This window comes from Ceratotherium simum, chromosome 6 (genome assembly GCF_057802395.1).
Source record: "Ceratotherium simum simum isolate JZ-2026a chromosome 6, ASM5780239v1, whole genome shotgun sequence".
NCBI lineage: Eukaryota > Metazoa > Chordata > Mammalia > Perissodactyla > Rhinocerotidae > Ceratotherium > Ceratotherium simum.
The window spans coordinates 34,738,459-34,762,950 of record NC_141905.1 but is presented as its reverse complement, the minus strand read 5'-3'; the positions used below and the strand labels follow the sequence as shown (position 1 = coordinate 34,762,950).

At 35.4% G+C, this 24,492-nt stretch overlaps 1 protein-coding gene across 1 annotated transcript in view; it reads right to left on the bottom strand.

The window, feature by feature from the left end:
* Positions 1 to 24,492, bottom strand: part of LOC147916836 (catenin alpha-3) — a 218,166-nt gene that overhangs the window by 64,462 nt on the left and 129,212 nt on the right. Inside the window, exons 4-5 of the mRNA XM_087432144.1 lie at positions 13,581 to 13,686; positions 4,010 to 4,144 (exon numbers count right to left, since the gene is read on the bottom strand). Coding sequence (XP_087288270.1) covers positions 4,010 to 4,144; positions 13,581 to 13,686 — 241 coding nt within the window. The remainder of the gene's footprint in view (positions 1 to 4,009; positions 4,145 to 13,580; positions 13,687 to 24,492) is intronic.

The following is a 24,492-nucleotide window of genomic DNA, read 5'->3' as shown; positions in this document are numbered from 1 at the left end:
ATAAACTCTTTCTTGATCTCTGTCTCAGCTATTTTTCGTCTTATTCAACATACTTTCACTGGATGGTCCCATCTATTTCTCCTTCATCTCTCTCTCCTAAGTTCCAGAACCATATACCCAACTTCTCCTAGACCTTCCTCTTCAGATGCTCCTTAGTCACTTAAACACAACAAGCAAAATCTGAATGACTTGTCTTACCCCTCCTAATCTGCTCTTCCTTCTATATATAGCTTTTGGTTAATGACGCCACTCTTGATTAAGCTGTTAAATCTCAAAACCTTGGAGGGTAAGTCTTAATTCTTCCTTCTTCTTCATCCTTAACATTCAATAGACCGTTGGTTCTAATTACTTCTACCTCAGAATTTTTTCTTGCATGGATACACTCTTCTCCATTCTCAGCAATATTGCCTTAACCCAGGTTCTCATTGTTACTCACTTGGACTATTTTTAAAAATCATTCCAAAATAGGCCTGTGTCCTCCAGTCCCTCATCTTTCCAATCTATCACCACCCTGTCAAAAAGAGTTAACTTCCAAATACACAGATCTGTTTATGCCCATCTCAAACAGAAAAATTTTCAATTACTCTCAATTGCCTACAGGGTAAAGTTAAAATGGTATAAATGATCTTTTTGAAACAGCCTCGGTTTTGTTTGAAGCTTTTCTTCTATTCCACAGCCCCCAAAACACACACCAACACTACCAGTACAATTGTTTCCTGTCACATCAGACTGTTTGCAATTTCCATAATATTCCTTATCTTTTCCTTCCTCTATCTTTTTACTTCAGTTGTCGCATCTATCTTGAATCCTTTTCCTCTCCTTCCCCCATAAGTATACATTTATTTTTTACTTATTAATTAAAGCCTAAATTAGAGTCAAATCACTTACAGAGCTTCCTCTTGCCCACTTGCCACATCGGTAGAATTAATTATTCCCTCACATCTTACTATGTTCATACCACTATTATGTAATTTATAACATAGTTTTGTAGTCATTTTTGTATAGTTAGGTACATTTTATGTGTCTTAATTTTGCATGCATTTGAGCATCTTAAGGAGGCATCATATATTCATTTTTGCATCCCCTACATGTTCTACAATGTATGGCACAGAGAAGATGCTCGATTCATAGTAGAGGACTGGACTAATTACACCTTAGTTGCCTTATAAGTGAAACATGTAACTTCAGGATAAGTGCTTTCAGATCAATGTAAGAACGATTGGAAAAGAATTTTAATCAAATGATCTATTATGAGAATGGTTGTCAAATTCCTTTATGGTATGAATTCATCTTCTTTATCCTAGACCCTAATACCCCATACCCAGAAAGCACTCAGCCCATTCACTCCAGAAATGCATTCCATTCATACCTACTTCCTTTTAACCAAGTATATCTGCTAAAAGTAATATTTCATGAACTTGATTTTGGAATGCAAACTTTACTTAGTGAACTTTGAATAGTCAGTAGTTTTTTGTTTGTTTCTTTGTTTTTGTGAGGAAGATCAGCCCTGAGCTAACATCTATGCCAATCCTCCTCTTTTTTTTGCTGAGGAAGACCGGCTCTGAGCTAACATTTATTGCCAATCCTCCTCCTTTTTTTCCCCAAAGCCCCAGTAGATAGTTGTATGTCATAGTTGCACAGCCTTCTAGTTGCTGTATGTGGGACGCGGCCTCAGCATGGCAGGAGAAGCGGTGCATCAGTGCGCGCCCGGGATCCGCACCCGGGCTGCCGGTAGCGGAGCGTGCGCACTAACGGCTAAGCCACGGGGCCGGCCCAAATAGTCAATAGTTTTGAATACCAAATTTCTGTAATTTTTAATGAGTTTCCCTGCTTTAGAATCATGCTTATTACTTTTTAAAGGCCTCAAAAAAATGATGACTTAGATTAGACCTTCTTTTCAATTTAAAGAAGAAAGAAAAACAAGATGAGAACTCAGGGTCACTGAGAGATTAGAGCAAATGTGCTTTGGCATACGTAAATAATATGTATTTTAAAAGCTCTCCAGGATCTACCTGTACGCAGATGGCAGTATGGCATGTAAAAGGGGGCATGCTCCCTTTCTTCAAATTTATTTTTTCTAATGGGAAATTGTGAGTGAATGATGATAAATAGTTTTGGATTTGCAATGCTAGTCCTCATTTTACATAATGACTCAGCTTTCAAATTGTAAATCATGGATTCTACATGGCTTATGCCTAATCTATCTGTAAAATATGTAAAGTTGATGAATTTGAATCATCATACCGAACAAGAAGGAATACAAATTTAATTTATACATCTGGAGGAAATTATATTTTGGAGGGACAATTAACAGTAATACATTTTTAACAGTTATATATAAGCTGAGCTTCTATCAATATATTTTTTTGAAAGCTTAGTTTCAGACAATATGAAGAAGTAACATATAACCGGAAAATAAAATTCATATGGAAATAGACCTTGTGGATGAGAGTGAATGTGTGAAATTGAGAAAAGTAAACAGACAACAAACTTGGGTCTCCAAATAAACCTACTTTTTACACATTTAAAGTAGTATAATGTTAAAAGAGAAAATGAAAACTGAATGTCTAGTAGTCCAAAATAAAGACATATTATTTTTAAATGTATATGTATGTATATATATAAACGCTGTGTGTATCTATTCATGTCTGTATGTATACACGCATGTATTCACACACACATTTCCTTTGAAAAGTGACAGGGCACCAATATTGTACAGGTTGTGTTGATTTGTGTTTTTGTTTTTGTAAAATTTGAATATCAAGGAAACTAAATCACTTTTTTATCTCTAATAATTAGTATACCTAATTTCCAAATTATTCACTTTTCATCTGTGCTCTGCAGTTTCATCATAGATTCAAGGTTGTCCACCTGAACAGAGAAGACATAGGCCTTTCCAGGTAAACCCCAGTTCTGACATTTACTAGTATGACCTTGGGAAAGCTATTTAACCTTTCTGAATTTCATTTGTTTCAAGTGTTAAAGAAAACAAAACAAGCCAAAAAGTAATCTGTCTGACATGCTATTGTGAAGATTAAGTAAGAAAAAACATAGTTAAGACACAGCGAGTCGATAAGGATTAGTTGGCTGCCCTCTACTCTTGATGGTAATTCTTTGCTTGTGGTTTGCAGCTGCATTCTTTTTAAGAATGTTAGTTCATTGAGGGAAAGCACAATGTCAGGCTACAGAAATCCCAGATGTTACAAATTTATGAGTATGCTGTTATCATTTTTAAAAATTTGCTCTCATGAATATAACTTCCTAGAATGCTCATGATGTTTCACTTTAACTTAAATTTATACTCTTGGCCCATGTCCTTCTCAAAGTCACTGATAACCAAATCCAATATAGATATCAAACATTATTTTATTACCATATTCACTCTAGAGAAATTATCTACTGTTATTAAAAGATGAGAAGGATAGTTAGACATTATTTCTACCATGGTCATTTTATAGCAGTTTGAAACAGGCTTACCAGAGAATTTATGAAATTTCCTCTAAATCTATAATGACCTATCAGACTCCACTTCTACAACTACATATAGAAATAAAAGTTTTGAAGACTTGAATTTCTATGTTATAGAAAGGAATAATGGGAAAATGAATATCAATTAATAATAGTAAAGCAATTATTTCACTAATTTGCAATTCCACATGAATTTATTTTATAAAAATTACAAGACTCAGTTCAGAGTTTTATCTGTACACTTTCTAAAGTCTGAAAACCATGCTCTAAATTAACATCCATTTCTTACCCAAGTGGTTTACAAAACCTGATTCACTCTAAAATCTCTGAAGTAAATAAAAACAAGTTGTACCAGTTAATATTTCTTTAAGAAATCTGGCAAGATTTCTTGCTAATCTAATTGCATGCAATTTTATACACTCCAGTTGAGTTTGTTCTAACCTACATGGACCTAAGTGATTTGGTGGGGTGAGGAGGAGTGTAGCTGCTTTGTTTCAAGCATCTTCCACGTGTGATAGCGTAAGTGCTGGGCAGTACTCACAGCTGACATGATGAGCTCTCCCCCCAGGTTCTGGATCTCAGCTTTAACTTGACTGCAGATTTTCAGTTGGTGAGAGTAGAACTTAATCTGTTCCAAGTAGGCCAACAAGTCTTGTTTGCATGATGGATCTGGACACTAAATAGCATAAAAGATAAAAATTAAAATAGCAAAATAAACAATAAGCAGGTCAGAGTGAGTCAAGATTGGCATTGCAGGTACCTTGTAAAGCAGCAACTTTATTTTCATTGAGCCTCATTGCTCAGACCAAACCCATGTAGATTCTGCTATGCTTCTACCGTTAGAAGAGTTTGTTCGTGTTTCAATCTTAGTTACTTCAGCATAGACAAAAGAAATAGCAAAGGAATTTCCATACATGAAAAGGCACATAAAGTAATTGCCTTTAATTTATAATAAGGTTAGAAGATTTCAGATTATATTTTTAGGTAAATCGAAAGAAATATTTAAAACACAATTATTCCCTTCACCTAGAGTTGCTATTAGAATATTCCTTGGGATCCATAGTTCTGCCTTGTCTGCTTTTGTTATTTATATGGACATAAAAAAAATCTGCAACAAAGCACATCTTATGTTCTATTACTTTCAGCATTTACTTTCAGCATTTCTTGGCTATTACAAACAAAAGAAACCATTTCCACCTTATATAACAGCTGTAGGTCTACCTGGAGCCAAGAAACAAACAACACACGTTTTAGAGGTGTATCAAATTTCTTTACCAAAAACAGTCTCCCACATTTTATTATCCACTTTAAATACACTTTCATAAGGACATGGAAATATGAACAGTAATTTATATGCAAAGCTATTCATTGCAGCATTACTTATTGTAGCAAAATTTGGAAATAAGTTAAATGTCCTACAATAGTGGCAAGATTAAATAAGAATGCATATTTGTATAAGGTGATATTATAGTCTCAAGAAAATAATATTTTCAAAGGGTATAGGAAAATGTTTTTGGAAGGTGAAAAATCTCAGTATTAAAAATTTCATATACTATCTCAATAAAATTGTGTAAAAAATATGTTGTGCTGGTGTTTAAAACACACTGGGAAATAAATATATGAAAATAAATAAACACGATACAATCAATAATTTTCATTTTCTTATCCTTTTGCATATCATAAAATATATATTACTTCTATAATTATAAAAATGTTATTGTCAACAAAACTTTAATTCTAATGGCCTAAAATGCAAATTAAAAAGTAGGATGAGGGCCAGCCCCGTGGCTTGGTGGTTAAGTGCGCGCGCTCCGCTGCTGGCGGCCTGGGTTCGGATCCCGGGCGCGCACTGACGTACCGCTTCTCTGGCCATGCTGAGGTCGCATCCCATGTACAGCAACTAGAAGGATGTGCATCTATGACATACAACTAGCTACTGGGGCTTTGGGGGGAAAAAAATAAAAAAAATAAAAAATAAAAGAAAACTGCAGGTCCTTCCGAAACACATTTCAGTGCGCTGGCTTACTTCAGCTTCATTGCGTTGGGGAAAAAAAAAAAAGAAAGAAAGAAAAAAACAAAAAAAGTAGGATGAAAGATCAGAAAGCATTTCTTGCGTTTCCGTTTTTATCTACCAGTTAATAAGCTAGAGTGTTGTTGGAAAATTCCTGACAATCTTGTTCTTTTTTATATTTGCTAAATAGACTCATCTACATAGCTACAGAATGCGTGGACAAGATGAGAACATGTGACCCCTGAGTCAAAGTTAATCAACAAAGGTAGCAAAGAAATAAATTCTTCTGCAGAAATACTATCAATCTGCTAAACAGGCATGGACGTATGAATGGGTATATAGATACAAGATAACCAGCCAGAGAGACAATCAGACAAGATGATAGAGAGACCTTGACATTAAGGGTGTTTCCTAAATTTTAAACAAGGAAGTAAGGGGAAGCCCCCAAATCTCATCAGGAAGATTAAATTGTAACTAATTAATAAGGAGGAGAAGAAGGAGGAAAAGGAGAAGGAGAAGAAGAAAGACTGAGAGAAAAGGGGGAAAAGGGGAGGAAGAGGAAGAGGAGAGTAAGAAGGAAGAGCAAGGGATTTCCCCAATTTATAGATGCGAAATCAGAAATCTAGAAAGCATGGTACTTTTCCCAGGATTGAAGAGCTTGTGTTAGAGCCAGTATTTGAACCCATATCTATTTGCTTTCAAATCTATTTTATTTTAAATCACTAAACTTAAGAGAATTTGGAGTGCAATTTTTTTCTATCACAGAATACTGTGGGCTGCACAGTTTCAAGGAAAAAGAATTCATAGGGACACTATGCCTCCAGTGCTGTTTTGAAGTGAAGAGTGCTTAGATTTTGTAAAAGACCAATTTTTTCATAACTAACTAATTTCAAAATCAGTTATCTAGAATTACGTATAATGATGAAAGGCGAGTCATTTCATTGTTTTCCCATGACAGGAAGGTGAACTTTATTAAGTACTTCCTATGTGCCAGGCACTGTGCCATGTCCCTTACGTGCACAATTCTAAGTTAGTACTCACAGTATCATTTTAGTTAGATCTAATTATTGTCATCTTGCACATTTGCAAACTAAGCTTTGGATAGAGTATATGATTTGTCTAAAGATTTGAATTTAGTTTCCTCTGTTTCATTCACTGTACAATGATCTCTTCTACATGACATTCATTCAAAACACCGTTTTCTTTGTCTGTCCTCACAGAGTAATGGTCTTATCTAGTCCTTGTTCCTCTGGATGGACTCAGTGATAATCCCTGACGCATATAGTGTTCTATCTGTCATATACTATTCTAGGTGCTTTACTTATATTAACTTTTTTAATAATCACACAACTCCATGAGGTACGTTTTATCATTATCCCCATTCAGCAAAGGAGGAAACTGAGGCACAGAGAAGTTAATTGACTTGCCCAAATAATAAGCAGTAGAGTTCATATTCAAACTCACGTGATCTAGCTCCACTTCCCTACCTTTACGGTCTAGGAAAAATATCAGTCTTCCTGCCAGTTTTATCTTATATTGTAAACAGCAAATTGCCACTCTGATTTGTAAATTGTTTCTTAAATTGACTCTCTTATTTGTAAATTATAAAAAGCATTAGTGTGGATTTTTTTCTTTAAATGCTAACATCACTATACAACTTCTGATAAAATTGAAGTTAATAATTAGATTCTTAACCAATAACCAATGTTGCAATCATCCAAGTTTAAGCAAAATATACAGTCTCTCAAGTGATGCTTTCAAGGCCATACTAGAAGAGTCTAGAATTCTGTTAATGAAAGAAGGAGTCAAATGAGTGGAAAATTTGAAGTTGAACTTTTGAAATTAAAAGTTGCTTGACCCAGACCTACCCTTCATTCGCAGAATTGATGGGAATCTTGGTTACATCTAAAGATGGCAGTCGGTTTTATAACTGAAGTAGAAAAACATACTAATTGATAAATTCTATACAATAAAATTTATTAATGTCTTCTTTCCCATTGACATTTGGAAAGCCTTTCTGAGTTGATTTTGGCTGCCTAGAAGCAGACTCAGGAAAATGAATCATTCCCGCTTTAAGAATGCCCTTCTCCGGCCGGCCCAGTGGCTTAGCGGTTAAGTGCGCGCGCTCCGCTACTGGCGACCTGGGGTTCGGATCCCGGGTGCGCACCGACGAGCCGCTTCTCCGGTCATGCTGAGGCCGTGTCCCACATAAAGCTACTAGAAGGATGTGCAACTATGACATACAACTATCTACTGGGGTTTTGGGGAAAAAAAAGGAGGAGGATTGGCAATAGATGTTAGCTCAGAGCGGGTCTTCCTCAGCAAAAAGAAGAGGATTAGCATTGATGTTAGCTCAGGGCTGATCTTCCTCACAAAAAATAAAATAAAATAAAATAAAATAAATAAGAATGCCCTTCTCCTACTTACCAAACCTCCTTTATTAAAATCAAATAATGTTTTCCCCACCTTTTATATTTTTACATGAAGGTGATAGAAAAAGCTTGGGCCCTGGATTTGTAGAATATTTAAACCTTTGACTTTTTTGTGAATAAAATTTGCATAAATATAACTTTTAAAGGAACACTCCTAGGGACTTTAAGGCAAATCAAGTGGTAGGCTATCCTAACACATTTTGGTTATTATTTGCCAGTTTATTAAGAGCGGAGATGTTGACCAGGACATCTGGTTAGCTTCTTAATGCATACAATTTTTTTTTTAATTTAAGTTTTATAACCACTGGGACACTCACTACAAGCAAGCAGATGGCATGTCAGCCTAACTGGTCTTCTCAGGTTAGCCCAGCTTTCATTCTCCCAGTGAGATGCTTGGTACCAATACAGGACACATGAGTTATTAATGAGAGGAGAAGCGAAAAACATTTATTACCTTTCAGTTTGAATTTTAAGGGTGCATTCACAAAGTGAATACTTTTAAGTACATTTCTTCCATAAGCTTAAGCTATTTTTTGCCCATATTGGAATATAAACTTTATTTAAGACACATTTAAAATGACTTTTGCAATTACAGACAACAGTTTAAATTCTGCTAAGCTGGCAAAGTCTGTTAATGAAAAGTATTAGGTGTCACTGTGAATTTCTAGAATAGAAATTTCAAGCAGTCAGTGATAGCAAAGGCAGTCTGTGTCTGTGACCTTTCTCTTCCCTCAGAGCTCATTTTTCCACCTGTACTCCAGCCCAGAGGCTGTCTCATTTCACCTTCCTCAGGGTCACAGATCACCAATACTCCACTCTTTTTCTGCACTTTTAATGTCTCCTTTTTCTATCCTTGAAGCTATCAACATAAATTCCCTCGAAACAAAAACCCTCCCTCAACCCTGTAATTCCATCTCTCTCTTTCCTTGCTCATTAACATTCCTTCTAAAACATTTTCAATGCTGCCCCTACTGGTGTTCTCAGCTTTTGTTCTTGGTTATCTTTTCATTCTTGCCCTCTCCTTGGATAATAGTATATGCTGCTCTGGCTTCATCTATCACTTACAAAATAAAAACTACTAAATCTCTATCATCCAGCCCTGTCTTCAGAAGATCCACATACCTATTGCATTTGCCCAGCCCATCTCATCATCTTATCAATATTTCACACACAACACATATAACCCTCAAGTATTTCATACTCCATTTTGCCTACTATAAAACAATTTTTCCTGTTCTATTAACTATCTCAATAAAGAGTGCTTTCTCCCTCTCTCCTATCTGTTAAATTTGGTCAGTTATTGATTTGAGATGATCATACGTGGAAATCTCAGCATCCTTTGAAAGTTTTTCTTCTTTGCTATGCTTTTCATAGCTGTTCTTTACAAAACTGAGGTCTCTAAAACACAGAAAGAAAGGTATCTAGGGAAGTATGCTTAAAAAGTACAATGGAATTCTTTTATGATATCAGCAATGGAGGACAACATTGACTCAAATGGTCTAGACTGGCCACGCTGACTTGTGAGAGTTATATTTAGGAAACTGGTTTGGCATTTTTCAATGTATAAATGTTGTTTTACGAGAAATTATATATGCTGTTCAAATTTTGTCATATCTCCCTATTTAGACAAAAATTCTCTTAAGTTTAAGAATTGTTTCAAATTCATTTTTAGTTTCATCTTGGTTTGGACATACGGCCAATAAGAAAATGCTATCGGTGACGTATACTTTGAACACTAATACAAATGAAAGACAAGGATGTTTTCCATCTTCATGAAAACTCCTTTCCTTTAATAGGTGTAAATTTCTGGCCCAACCTACTTTTCAGCTTTATGTTGACTTCCACTGGAAATTCTCAGGATTGACTTCCCTATATATTAGATTACAATTCAAAAAATATCATCTCCCTTCCTGAAACCTGAAATTTGTCAACTGAAGAGTTACTTGGGTTGAAACAAACTTACAAAAATGTTTACCCTGTATATAGAATAAGAATGCAGAAAGGATGGTGGAAACTCAGACAAATTTCAATTATTTGGAATTTTTGGTTAAAGATAGCCACCTGTAAGGAGAAACTTTCCTCATTTTTCCTTTTCCCCTCCTATACCAAATAACTCCTTCCCCATGAACCCTCAAACACCTTATTTTTGGTTCCTATGGCCATAGTTTTGTACACATGAAATAAAACTGAATATATAATCACTCTCAATGCATTTAAGACATTATATGAAAAAGATCCAAAAAAGGGAAAAAAATAGTAAAACAGCATGCCTTTAAACAGGACACTATTATTTCAAGGATACAAACACACCAAATATTTAGTTTCTACCCATTCCTATTTAATTCCTGAGAACATCCAATGCATTTATTTTTATAAAGTAGGGATTTATTAATCTGGAGAACAAATATAAGTATTTATATCTCTGCTCAAAATAAATTTCAGACAGATAATAGTATCAAAATACACATATCAGCACAAGATGCATCTAGGATTTATATCCTTAAGAGACATGTTAGAATGATATCATGAACACTTCAGAAGTTTCTTTTTAGTATAGTTCAATTACAAAAAATTCTCGACTTTCATAACATCAGCAGGGAAACAATTAAAATGAGGCTAGTCACCAATAACATTTTGTTGAAATATCAATATAAATTACACTTGTAGGTTGTTTTGTTCATAGTTGAGTGCATTGTGTATGATTTGGCTTGTAATTCTTTATCTTCCTTTTTAAATGTCATCTTTTCTTGAATTAGCATTGGCTTTCAATGTATTTAACAGTGAAAATTAATTTTAATTGTGTTCGGTTGTGATTAGGCGGGAGTACTCAGCCAACAATGGGGATATCTTTGCTTTGGCAAAATTACAGTGAAGGAGTATTAGGCTTCAGACACACCACCCAGGGGTCAGAAAGTCTAATTTTGTCCTTTCCTCCTGCAAAACATGTTAGCAGATATTAATTTCATTTTGGCTCCTATTCGTTTCTTTCTATGTGGGGTATCCTGCTTCTATAACCAACTGATATCTTTTTGTGTATTATTCCTACCTTGTGAGGTGTTATCCAGTTCCTCTAATTTAGACTATCTGCTAATATGATGAATTACAGTGTAGAATAAAGTCACAGAAACAGATGTGTGCTAAGAATCTGGAATCTTGGATTTGTAAGAAGAGTACTTCTCTAATTTGCCATTCCCTTTATTTATGAGGAACATGTTTACGAACTGTGATAGCTAACATATCTTGTCCTTTAGGAGTATACTGTCTAATGGAGACAAGATTTGTACCAGAGTTCTACAGGACTTAAACAGTATGATCTTGGTATATATAATCTACCACACCATCTTAAGACACTTCTAAAGCCCAAGCCATGTTGAGTAATTGGGACAAGTAAGCTTACATTAGAGTTCTGGTTGTTTAAACAGGTTTTATAGTTCATCTCTTCCTAGCTATCTAATGGCAATGCCAGAGTAGTGAATTGTATGTGGTTACACACAACAAACATCTATTCAAGGAAGCAAGGCAGGGAAGGATTCAAAAAAAAAAAAAAGAGAAGAAAGTCCAGGCAGGCAGAAATAGAAGCCTGAATTAATCTGATTTTATCTTATTCTCTCTACATATGAACTTTGACTCTGAAACGTTATAGAATGAAACTAAATTGGTCTAACACCATACATACATATATCACAAGTCCATATTGGGTAGAATTGAAAATTGACTGATGTTTGACCTTCTGACACTCTAGTAAAAAACATACTAGAAAGAATCATAAAAATTTGGAAAAATTTTTTGAACTAATAGATTGTTCAAAAATAGAAAACAACCAACGTTCTGGCAGACTTTTTTTCATAACATACGTGAACACTGTGAAAATCGCCTTGCTTATATTATTCATATGTATTCCACAATTTCAGATATTATTTTCTAAATTTTTTTATGTTAATCTATCAAACAATATCAGAAGCACAGTCATAGATAATCTGCCCAGATGATCGCTGTAAGAGGCAGTTCCTTTATTCTCAATTTTGATTCTTCACAACCCTATTTGTTCAGAACAAAAGTAATTTATTTGAAACTACTCTACTGTACGAAGTGGAAATGGCTGAACAGAGTCATCCATAATTCTTTATCAGTCAGTGACTGTTTCTTTACACTTCTCTTAAAATGTAAAAACTATATCGACGGGAGACGATACTTTTGTTTTCTCTCATGCATTTTAAATAATGCTAAAAAAATGGCATAATTTAATAAAGCTATGTTATAAAAGTACCTACTGCAAAGTGATCTAATACAATTAAAGACGAAGATCAAGATAAGAAAAAAACTTCAGTGACACAATTATTTGAACTTTGAAAATTGTACATTCCAAAATAAACTGAAGCACACTGGTAGGAATTTAAAAAGTTATCAGTACATGCAAATCTGTCGGATGCATTACGGTTTCACTTATTCTACTATTATTTACTCTCTCATAAAAGTGAATGAAATAAAATTCTAAAATACAGAAAACCATAGGCGGATTTGGGCTTCAATCATTTATTCATATTAGATTTGAATTATATTAGGATAGAGTTTGTTTTTAACTGTAAATACTAAATACTAAAAATATCAATAAAATGTTTATAATGCTTAAAGCAGCAAAATACTGAAAATATATATATATTCAAGGAATGTTTTGAAATATTTGTTTCTGTTATTATTATTCCTTATTGTTTCTCTTCCCTTATATCCACATATCTACTAAGAGAAAGTTCATGTTTCAAAAAACAGAGGATAAAAAGAGTAAATAATAAGAAACAGCTCAATAAAGTTTCCCTCAGTAAAGTTTCCCTGAAAGTATACAACCAAGAAATAATATGGAATAGTTGCAAAGTCAAAAAGAAAAGTGCTTTTATCCCAAAGGGAGATAAATACATATTATGAAGTTGAATAATGTAAAACCTGCAAAGGAATACTATATTTTGGTCTAAAATATTAATAGAATTTATTAACTAAAGAAACTGACAGATTTTTCAATTAAAGGTAGACAAAAGGTAACTCCAATAATGTAGTTGTGGCTTAGAAAATTGGAACAGAGATTTGAGAAATCTAAAGAAAGGAAACCAAGTGTTCAGAAACTTTTAGCTTCAGTCTCTATAAGGATTACACACTTTCCAAATTTTATATCTTCACTTTAGTATTCTACTAATTACCGTTTGTCTTGTAATTTTACATAGAATGCCAGACTACATTGTTGACACAGAAAACCTAACATAATAGAATTCTGAAAGGCATTGATGTTTGAAAAGCAAAAAATAAAAAATCTAAGATATTAAGGAAAAAATACTAACATTGGATATTATAGCCAGTGAAAATAATTTGAGTACATTTGAAACTCAAAAAGCTGATATTTAAAATAATCTGAATATATTTGAAGCTCAAACTAAGAAATAATCAAACCCTAAATAATAATAATAATAATGATAATAAAGCCCTAAGAAATAATTGTGTCCTTAGAATGAATTGTTCACTACTTGTGTATTAATTATGCAATAAAATTAAAAAATAATTTAATAATAATTTAGGAAAAATTGATCCAATAGACTAAAAATCCAACTTTGTTCTAATCAACGTCACACGGCAGAGAGCGATTAGCATGGACTTTTCACCAGGTCTATCTGTAGAGAACTCACCTGGTTGGCAATCTGCCGAGCCAGGACGTCCATCCTTGATCCTGATTCTGATATCATTTTAGCTGCATAGATCACTTCAGTTGTATGCTTCAGTGGTCCTTTGCCCCTTAAAGTAAAAGAATACATATTAGTTGCAGTGGTTCATGCTAAGATACACATAAACACACACACACAAAAGATTTGCACTCCAAAGTACTGGCCATTGGCTTTATATACTTCAATTTTGGATAGGCCCCAATTAGACACCAGAATTAAATGAAAAATAAAAGAAGGCCTATTGTGTTAAGATTCGGGAACTACTGCCAAGGAAATGGACTCCATCAGATCTTGGTTCCCTGGTGTTTTTTATAGTAAACCTCAGCCTAGAGATACTCTTGGTGGATGTAGATACCTCAAGGCAAAGGTATTTTTCTGATTCTAGGAAAAAACATGAGATTTTGGATATTACATATGTTCAACAGTGCATTTTGGTCAGCAGGGTTACTTTTAATCTTTTTCTCTTTAGTTCTTTTTACAGTCTTTCAGTTAGTTGCATTTTGTTTTTATCACATTATCTCCTGTCCACAATTAATTCATAGTAATATCACAGTAGTTGAGTATGAATCTGGAGTCAGACTACCTTGGACTGTTTCCCCAAAACAGTCCCTTCCTACTATTTCTGCTAGTCAAGCAAGATAAATACTCCCTCTGTGCCCTGTTTCCTTGGTAGTAATAGGAGCACCCACCGTGTGGAGTCATTCTAAGCATGACCTGAGTTAATTCCCACAAAGTGCTCAGAACATTGCTTTAACCAAAGTAAGCATTCGGCAATACAAGTAGCGATTGCTGTGGTTGTTACTTTAAAATAATTTTGGTTCCTAATGCCATGGAATAAAAGTTCGGTTCATTTAGGGATTTTGCAAGGTAGATAAGAAGAAGGAAGTACACGTCTTACATTTTTGGAGTGGGATAACATAAGGAGATGTTTTTCTATCTTCTCTTTCCTCGAAAATAAATGAATGATTGCTTGAATGAATGTAACTATTCCATACACCTAAAACCATTCCTCTCTTTATTTCCTTATGTCCAATTCCTAACCCTCTCTTGAGTGTCAACACAATGGCAGTCCTAATTATTTGGTCTCTGTTCCTTGTCCCTAGAAGAGAATGGGACCCTGAAAGAATCACTCACTAAAGCCATTGTTTTGATGCTTTGAGAGGAGCAAGGAGAGTGAGGGAGGTGGGAAGGAGGAATAAGCTGGTCAGAGTGAGAAAAGGAAGATTTTGAGAGGCCAAAATACAATGGAGTTAGAAGAGAAGGGCAATTAAAACAACCTTTGTCCATGTCTTATTTACACCTTGGACTGATCTTGAGGGTAGATGCCCTAATGTTAAATCTGATAAGATTTGTTATCAGAAGAAAATCTCTGTTCACTAAGGAGAATATCACTATGCAGTAATAGAAGACAGGGGATTCATGCAAAACTACATGAGCAGAGTGTTCTATACCTGAAAACCTCAACACCAAAATGCTTGCGCCTCGTGCCAAAAAAGCCCTTCATTGCGCTTTTTCCATGGTGCCTCTCAAATTCATTATAATCAGGTTTTCCCATAAAAATGGAAGAGCACATCTAACATAATGAAAACCTGGCCTCAGAAAATGGTTATCATCGCACTTCTCCTCTGTGAATCTGCTGCCACAGGTTGCTTTGCAATTTTTTAAAAAACCAACATTAATCATTATAATATTTGAGTTGCTCTTATCAAATTTATTTTATGTATCAGGCAGGACTAGATGTTATGTACATGGTTATGTTGAAGAAAGGCATTGCATTTCATTATTTCTATGCATCTCCAGAGAAAGTTAAACGTAAATAAAACCGTCTAAGCTCCTGATAGGCAATGCATCAATTTTCAAGGTCTTAAACAATGGGCAAAGGTTGTACCTAAGGAGAGCAGCTAACACTCTCTTAACTTAAACAATAGACAAAGAGTTATACCCAAGGAATGCAGCTAATGTACCCTTCCCCTCAAATAATATATTTCCCCATATAAAAACCCTGGGCCGACAAAAGGGAGATTGCCTCTAGCTATAAATGCACACCTTGTTAAGACCACTATCTTAAGCACATGTAGGATTTAAAAGGAACGATAATACATTATGACAGACCACAATTATTCTCTTCCTCATATTCCTAATTAAATGTATTGCCTGGCAAGCTTCCTACTGAGTGCCAAACAAAATACACATTTTACAAATGATTCCACATCATGCCAAGCTTCCAGGGGAAGCTGCAATTACTGAAACTCTGATAAATTTTTAACATTCTCGGCCTGAAATGTGCTATGTAATGAAGGCTTTTTAAATTGGGAAATACATTCAAAGGTTGTTTGCTGCCTTCGTTTTCATAATGGGTTCTCAGGATCTCCTGTCAGCAAATTGTGTCTTAAATCATTGAGTTTGGATCTGACAGAGCAAGATACCCAGAAGAGGAAGGTGTACACTTTGGAAATATTTTAAAGAAACCAGGGGTCGGAAATCTTTAACAAATAGTGCTTACAATAATAATCTTATCTATCTCCCCAAAAGGAGGGCAGATTAAGCTCTGGAGCAGAGTCTGTTAATTAATCATTAAATTATATGTTAGAGCCTATAATGGGAAAGGCTGTAATACCCCAGCAATGTTGATGCCATATGGAAAATGTTATTAAGGCAAGTGAAAGGGATACTTTTAAAACTGAATATATTGGTGCAACATAAACCTGTCAGTCATTTTTTGATGCTGCCCCAACCTTGCCTCTCATTCCTCTCCCAGTTCTCACCCCATTTCGGGCATCCACTCCTCCCTTCCTTCTCTGTTGATCAGTACAAGAAGTAAGAAGATGATACAGCTCATCAGTAACAGCTCAACTAACTAGGGATCTGAATAGAAAATATCAAATAGTTTCATGGACTTATTTTCTCTTTTTAGGGACAGAGAAGATCCATGAAATGATTTGGTATTTTCTGCTACTAATTAAAAGCAAAACAGAAGGCTTAATTATACATTTTGCACTTTGTAGCCCCTAAATCTTCGATAACACAGTATTGTTCCCCTTTTCAAGACTAAAAACTTTCCCATTCATCCTGTCCTTTGGTATTTATATACCAATGTCCATGACATTGTGGTTCACTTAATAGATGAAAACAATGATAGTATATATTTTGTTCCATAATAGTATTTAACACATTTTTTACATGCTAGACACTATTCCATACACAAACTAATTTAACATTATAATAACCCTGTAAGTTTAGAATTATTATTATCCTTATCTCACAGATGAGGAAAGTAAGGAACAGAGATGTTAAATACATCTTCTATCAAGTTACACAGCCAGCAAGTATTGGAGATGGTATTTGAATTCAGGCAACCTGGCTATACAATCTGCTTTTAACGACTATCCTATACGGCTTCCAATACAACAAACTCAGATAAAATTAAAATATTAATTTTAATTGTGAACTAGACCTATTGTGGTGATCATTTCACAATACATACAAATATCGAATCATTATGTTGTACACTTGAAACTAATATAATGTTATATGTCAATTATACCTCAATAAAGAAACAAAAAAAATAAAAAAGAGGAAAGAAGAAAATATTAGAAAGGTCTCCTTTGACATTGACACGAGCTACAATGAATGTAATAGAGAGCAAAGGTGAAGGTTAGATTTTGGCGCTGGGTGGTTAGGAGGTCTACCAACAGTGACTCGCTCACGCACAGCAGCTTTAAAGAACACAGACTAAATCTGTGCCCCAATCCCAACAAAATAAAAATCTGCTACATGACACAGACTTTGAGAGTCATGGCAAACGGCTGAAATGGCACCAGGAGCCTGAAGTCCGGGATTTCTTTCTTAAGATGTTATTACTTTCCTCTGTTACTCATCCTGGTACCCTTCCTTCCTCTCCATCTCCCTGGATTCTAAACAAAAACCTCAAACTCAGCCATTACATAGGCCACGACAGATGGGAGATTGCACTTTGATGTTAATTTATAACACAACAAATAGAACCTTTATCTGAGAATCTTAGTATTTGACATGGTTATTTTATTTAATTCTAACACTCAAATGCAATGCTGTTATAAAGTAGAGTGAAATGACTATGGCCTTGGGGAATCCACCTTATCTGCATCCCAGCACTGTCACCTATTAGCCATGTAGCCGTGGGTAAGTGACAGCTGGTCTGATCTTATTTTCTCTTAATTAAAATAATGATTGTGATACTTGCCACATGGTAAGGATACATAATCACATATTTTACATATTATTTGGCACATGTTAGGTGCTCAGCAAATGTTAAATTTTTCTTTCCCTTATCCCTTTACGAATGATGGTATTTTATGAAAATTTACATTTTGACTTTTTTATTTAAAAATTACAGTAATTGCCAGACAAAATGAACTGACTTGATTCAATTGAGTTTCTTCTTACACCTGCTGACAATATAACTCTATATAACCTTGTGCATTTTTTATAAGAAAAACTATACACAAAATATATACACCTATAAACTGTGTGTGTGTAGTCATTGTTGTTCAAGGTTGTTCTTTAACTCCTTATAAGGAGTTGATTTACAACTGGTGACAGATCTTTTTGGTAGTATAAACTTCCCAAGATAAATGATTTAGCTCTATAAGAGTATCATCAGAATTCTCTTATCTGTTATTCTGACATTAGATACAAAAGAAAAATGTAATTATCATGGAAGCACCCAAAGGGATGAAATAAAAAGAGGTATGCTAGACCTAAGCAAGGACACACTGTTCCTCTAATATTCAAACATGAAACTTTAATTAGGCTACTCTTTCCCTCTGGATGTTACGTTCTCTTGTAAAGTGTCATTCTCAAGTTTTGAGGACCCTATAGAAGTCCTTGAATAATCAGCAAGTAAATAATCAGCTAACAATCATCCTGAATAATTAGTATCCTGAGGAACCTTTGGGATTCCAGTCTATAAAAGGTGTCACCCCACGGACGAGAGAAAATATTGTCTGAGCATTGTATACACATTTTTTTTCATTTTTGCTCCTCTTGTTCCATATTATTCAGAGTAGCCTAACTGCTAAAACAACATCATCAAAATATCCTAGTGGCTTAACCCAATTAAATTTATTTCTCTCTCACATCATCGTCAAGGTGGATTGTGGGCTGGTAGGCTATATACCACAAGCCATTTAAGAACTCAGGCTCCTTCTAGCTACCAGATAACCTATCCCCTAAAGCTTTCCAACCCTCTGCTAGATTCATTGCTTCCAGGTAGCTGACACAGGAAATGAATGATGATCTCGTTGGAGATTTTAGGGATCAGGATAAGAATTGGAACACATCACTCCAACCCGTATTCCAGAATCCAGACACACAGATTCATGTAACTGCAAAAGAAGCTGGGAAATATATTCTATTTGGGCATAGGAATTAAAGAAAACAGGATTTTATGAACCCATAGTGGTTTCTCTGCACATACTCCCAGGGGTGCTAAAATCCTATATTTTCTTTTTTCATTTTAGCAACAAAAGTCTGTGTTCCCTTTGAAGGGAATTTTGGATATCACCAAGTAGGCGGGAAAAACTGGGAAAATACCAAGGCTCTTTACTAATACAGCTGAAATTATAAGACATATACTCTGCCTGGGCAGAAGACCAAGTCTATTTTTTGTTTTGAAACTGTCACAATGTAGATGGTCTATTATTAAAAATAAAAATTACATAAGTTTTACTTTGTGCATAGTGATAATAGTCTTTCATGTTCATTGTTGTATTTGTTCATGAAACAAGGATAGGGCTTATTTTAGAAATCTTTTTGGGGCTCAGCCTGGGGAGAATACTTTTAGTTAAGTTATTATTGGCATTATTATTGTTCCTGCTGTTGTTATTTTTTGTGTGCATAGAGGGTGTGGGTAGGAAGTAGGGATTCCCTTCTACAATCCAAAAACTAGTTTTCTAACAAAAAAATCTGAGACATAAATCTTTTCTCTGTTCCTCAGCCCTCAAATTCTCTAGTTCACCCTCTACCAGTTAGTGTTGTATCAAATCCTAGACAGATAATATCATTTAGAGAAGGATTTCATGGAGTACCCTAAGGATGAAAAACGCTAAACACCTAGGCAGAAGCAGAAGTAGAATTAGAACGAAGGATTTCTTTAGCAAAGTTTGTTTTTAAATTATAGGCAAAGAAGAGGTCAGTTACCCAGATTTTACTTTTGTCTTTAATAAAACAGACAACCTTCTCTAGTTCTTCCTAAGTGTGAAGATTTTACTATTTTTCTGTGTAACTTTTCTACTGAAAGCATACATAACAACAAACTTTTTCTGGGCTCCCTGTTCTAGGCACTGTTAAATTGACCAATTTTCTCACTCACTTCTCACACCTAGTATTGCTGCATAGTGTTGTGCAAGTTGTTCACTGCACAAATTTCAAGAGTTGCCATTCATATCACGGATACTCCTATAATTGTGCATAGCACAACTTATGCTGCCTTACATGCTCATTATGTTCCTAGAATCTATTATCTTCACCCTATAAAAAAGAAAACCAAAGATTAGAAACTCAAAGTTCCCTAACTTTTCTCCAAAGTATGTGAATACTGGTTGGTCTAAATTTAAAAGCAAGGAGTTTAAGTCATTAGTACTTCAAGAGTCAATTAAAAAGAAGTTATGTGGGTGGAAGCATCATCATAGGTTTTCTGTCAGTATGCATCTTGAAGCACTGATAATTCAATGGATAGCTCTCAATCAGTGGAATGTTTCACACACTGCAAAGAAATAAACAAGCACAAGAGATGCCTAGCGATTGTTCTGAGTGGGATCTTATTAAAGCATCATTCTCTGTCTGTGTGATCAATCTCAAGGGTTACGAAATAAATAACCTCTTCTTTGATTGAATTTCTTTTATCAGCAACCTGACATTTATCTTTCTCTTTTCCATTTTATTTTTTTTCCATTCTACTTGGGGATGAAAGCAAATACATCTAAAGAAAAAGAAGATCGCAATTATTTTTTCCCTCTCAACTGAACTTTTTACTTTTGGTTCAGAGAGGGATGTAGCCTAGTGGTGGGGGTCCAGATCGACCATCAGAAGTTTTCTAGAACCAAAAATGAAGCCATTAATGTTCATTTGAGAACCCTAGCACTGATGAAAATTGTGGTATATAAGTAGTTTTGTCTAGTGACGTCAGCCCAATTTTTGACTAATTAAATAAGTTGTTTTAATGTCACATCTAAAGATCATACACATTTAAGAAACACTGCCACTCTCATCTACTCTTCCAATGGCAAGGAAATTCTCACATCTACCTAAAAGGGAAAACCAGAGTTGGTAGCTGGGTGGCTGCTGATTCTCACTGCTCCCTCTTACCCACAACTGGTGTCACTCTGGTATCAATTGTTCTCCTAATCCTTCTTCAGACAGAATCCTTGTATTAATTTCCCATTGCTGCTGGGAACAAATTCTCACAAACTCAGTGGCTTAAGACAACACAAATTTATTTTACAGTTCTGGAGGTCAGAAGTCCAAAATAAGTTTCACTAGGCTGAAGTAGAGGTGCGGGCAGGGCTGGTTCCTTCTGGAGGCTCTAAGAGGAGAATCCATTCCCTTGCCTCTTTCAGCTTCTAGCGGCTGCCTGTATCCCTTGGTTTGTGGCACTCTCCTCCATCTTCAAAGCATGTCAGTGCAATTGCTGCTTCTGTCACCCTATCAGTGGCCTTCTCCTCTCTGATTTCCTGTTCCTTCTTGTAAGGACCCCTGTGATTACATGGGACCCACCCTGATAATCCAGGATAATTTCCCCATCTCAATATCCCTAACGTACTCACATTTACAAAGTCCCTTTTGCCATAGAAGGTAACGTTCATAGGGTCTGAGGATTAGAAGGTGGACGTCCTGCAGAGCCATTATTCAGTCTACCACAGTCCTCGGGAGGCACTACCAAGTAGTCAGACTTGGTCCCTACGAGGAGCTACTGGTTTTCCTGGACTTGGATCAAATCGGCTTGAACAAACTGAAAGAGCTCTGGTGGTTCCTTTCTCCAGCTTGTTATTTTTTTTTTATATGACCTGTATTATTCCAACCGCCAGGGAAAGTGTCAGGTTCTTGGTTCTTAATGGTTTGCTAGCTGTATGTTTCTTTACTTATAATTTAGATCAAAGAGTGAGGCCTGGGGAAATTTGGAGATCTGGGAAAACCAGAGTTACCTGGAGAGACACTTCGTGTGTCTGGTGTTGCTTTCCTTCCTCGTCCACCACACAGTAATTCAAGCATGCCTTTCTTTCTCCTGGAGCTGCCCATGGAACACCACACAACTGCTGAAAACACATCAGACTCTAACATGGGGCAAGAGGAGGGGAGGAGTCCTATTCTGAGGGAGATGGGGAAAGTTTTTCAGGTGATTATTATATGTAGTTATTTCTTTTTTGAGACTTACAGACTTTGAAAACTCTGGAACATCTTTTCATAAGACATTCAGAAACTATACTACTTAAAGGGGTCCTTTAGGGACATAATATCTAAAATCACTTAAGAAACCTCTTGGAAGCAATTGGTTACTGAAACTGTGAAATAAGGGATAAACTTCTCAGTGGTGGCTCACCAGACTCATAAGAATTGACACAGAAGTCCTTTTGTATCTTCCCTCAAGCATGGGAAACTAACCCCTCCAACACCCATTCCCTCATCCCCAACAAAAAAAGACTAAGTCATTATTCATCGATACCTTCTCAGGACATAATGGGAAATCTGTACCCAGCACCAGTGTTTGAAAACAGGTCTTTTCTCGCCTTCTACACATGACTTCTCTGAGTGTGCACATTAATCAAAGCCAATGTACTGTAAATACAATTGCACTTTCTGACTGTGGGAGTCCCTCTTTTTCCTGTTGGCATTGGCCTCAGCATTAATCATGTACACAATTTCTTACAGAACTTGGGCATTTTTTCCAACTTCCCCTTAAACCATCATGATATATTGACTGCTCCTGCTCCTTTAATATCAGATCAAATATTATGGGCTCAGAAAATAATCATTTTCAATTTATGAAAATAATATAATTTAGCTCTTATTATTTAGCATTTAACCTTCTTAAATCCTACATACCAATTTGCTTCTTACGTTGGTCAGGGCCCAATATTATCCTAAGGTCCGGTTGAAGAAACATACTGAGGTGAAGGGCCACTGACTTATCACAGTTAATAGATTGGGTGCAGAGGCGGTTCAAGGGTCTGGCTTGCCACCTGTATCCAGCTTTGTTGTTTCTGAGATGATAAAAACTGCCCATAGATCTTCGGCATGCCCTGCTTCCCCTGGTCTAGTTGGATATAGTTACCATTTATTAACTTTTAGGACACTATAAAGCCTATGATTTTCATTAAACAGATAGACTGTTTTATGCAGCTAGTTTCCATGTTAATGCGTCACTATTTCTGCTCTCCATTGATTTACATGCTTTATTAAATTATTTTATTGTGCAATGACCCAACACTGATTTTTTTAGAGTATGATTTTAAAATTTGAATGAAATAATCAGCTCTAGTTCAGACACACACGTTATTTTTTACTTTTTCCCCCGTCAGGCCTCACACCCAATTATTTGTTTAATGCTATGTGAGACAACATATTTAATGCCTCCTCTAATAAAAGAAGTGAAAGCAATATCATTACAAAACAGCCTCATGCCCAGCTGTGTGATCTACCCTCTTGTCTATATGTGCTGGCCTTTGCCCTAAAAATCTCTTGCCGTGGGATAAAATAGACTCATAACATACCTAGCTATTTGGATCTGCTTTTATATTAGATGACTCAGTCTGGAGGGGCACATGTGGCTATCAGACTGAACTATATTAAAACAACTATAACCTAGTTTAGAATTATGAGCTTAACGATTTATTTCTTATTCAACCAAAATTACAAAAGAAAGGCATAGAAAAGAAAGTTATGGTTAGATTTTCTTTCTTTCCTTTTTTTTTTTTTCCACTTTTTAGACTCTTTTGCTCTTTATTATGTGCGGTGCTTCGGTGCTGCTTTAGCAGTGAGCCTTGGGGCATAGTATCAGGATGTATTGGACCACAGGTCTCCTCTGCCCTTTTCTACAGGGAGTCTATTTCATTCAAGGCCTGCTAGTTCTCTTGTTCTGAAAATAGGCCTCAAACGTTTCCCGAAATTTTTTTGAAAATTTTAATGATGTCATGCGAGCATATTGAACTTGACTGAGAAGGCTGCCTTTCTCAACTGCCTAGAATTCCTTCCCAAACTCTAGTGGGTTTCTTTTTTTTTTTTTAAATATTCCTTGAAATAGCCTCCAATTAAGTGGGGTTATTTAGGAAGAAAAGACTAGGAAACAAGAAAATTGATGGTCATATGATAAGGATGGTTACTCTGAATAAAATCCAAATTTGTAGCTCTCAAGAAGAAGCTCATAGAATTCATTTCTATAGCTTCCACTCTGGTGCTGAATAAGTTTTCTTTTTTTTCCCCAATGGGAAAAAATGATATTTTCCCAGAGGCTAAAATCATTAAGATTGTGACTGTTCCATGGGATTAGTGCCAAGAAGGCTAATACGCTAACGCCAGGAGCTGGTATTCTGAAGACATTTCCTTTTCACATTGAACTTCTGAGGCTTTAAATAGCAAAACATTCATAGTTTTAGTGAAATAGGCTGCTTTGGGGCCTTTATTCAGCCTGCTCTGTCAAGCATAGAATGAGATAATGTGTTTTACCTTCATCCTCTACATTTGTATATTTGTTAACATTACATGTGTACTATTGTGATAATAAATTACGTATATTATAAAACATTTATAGAAATATAAATTGTAAAGAGATCAATTAAAGACGAAGGAAACTATTTTAAATATTTTTCTAATGATAATGTCATTAAAACCTATCTCAAGA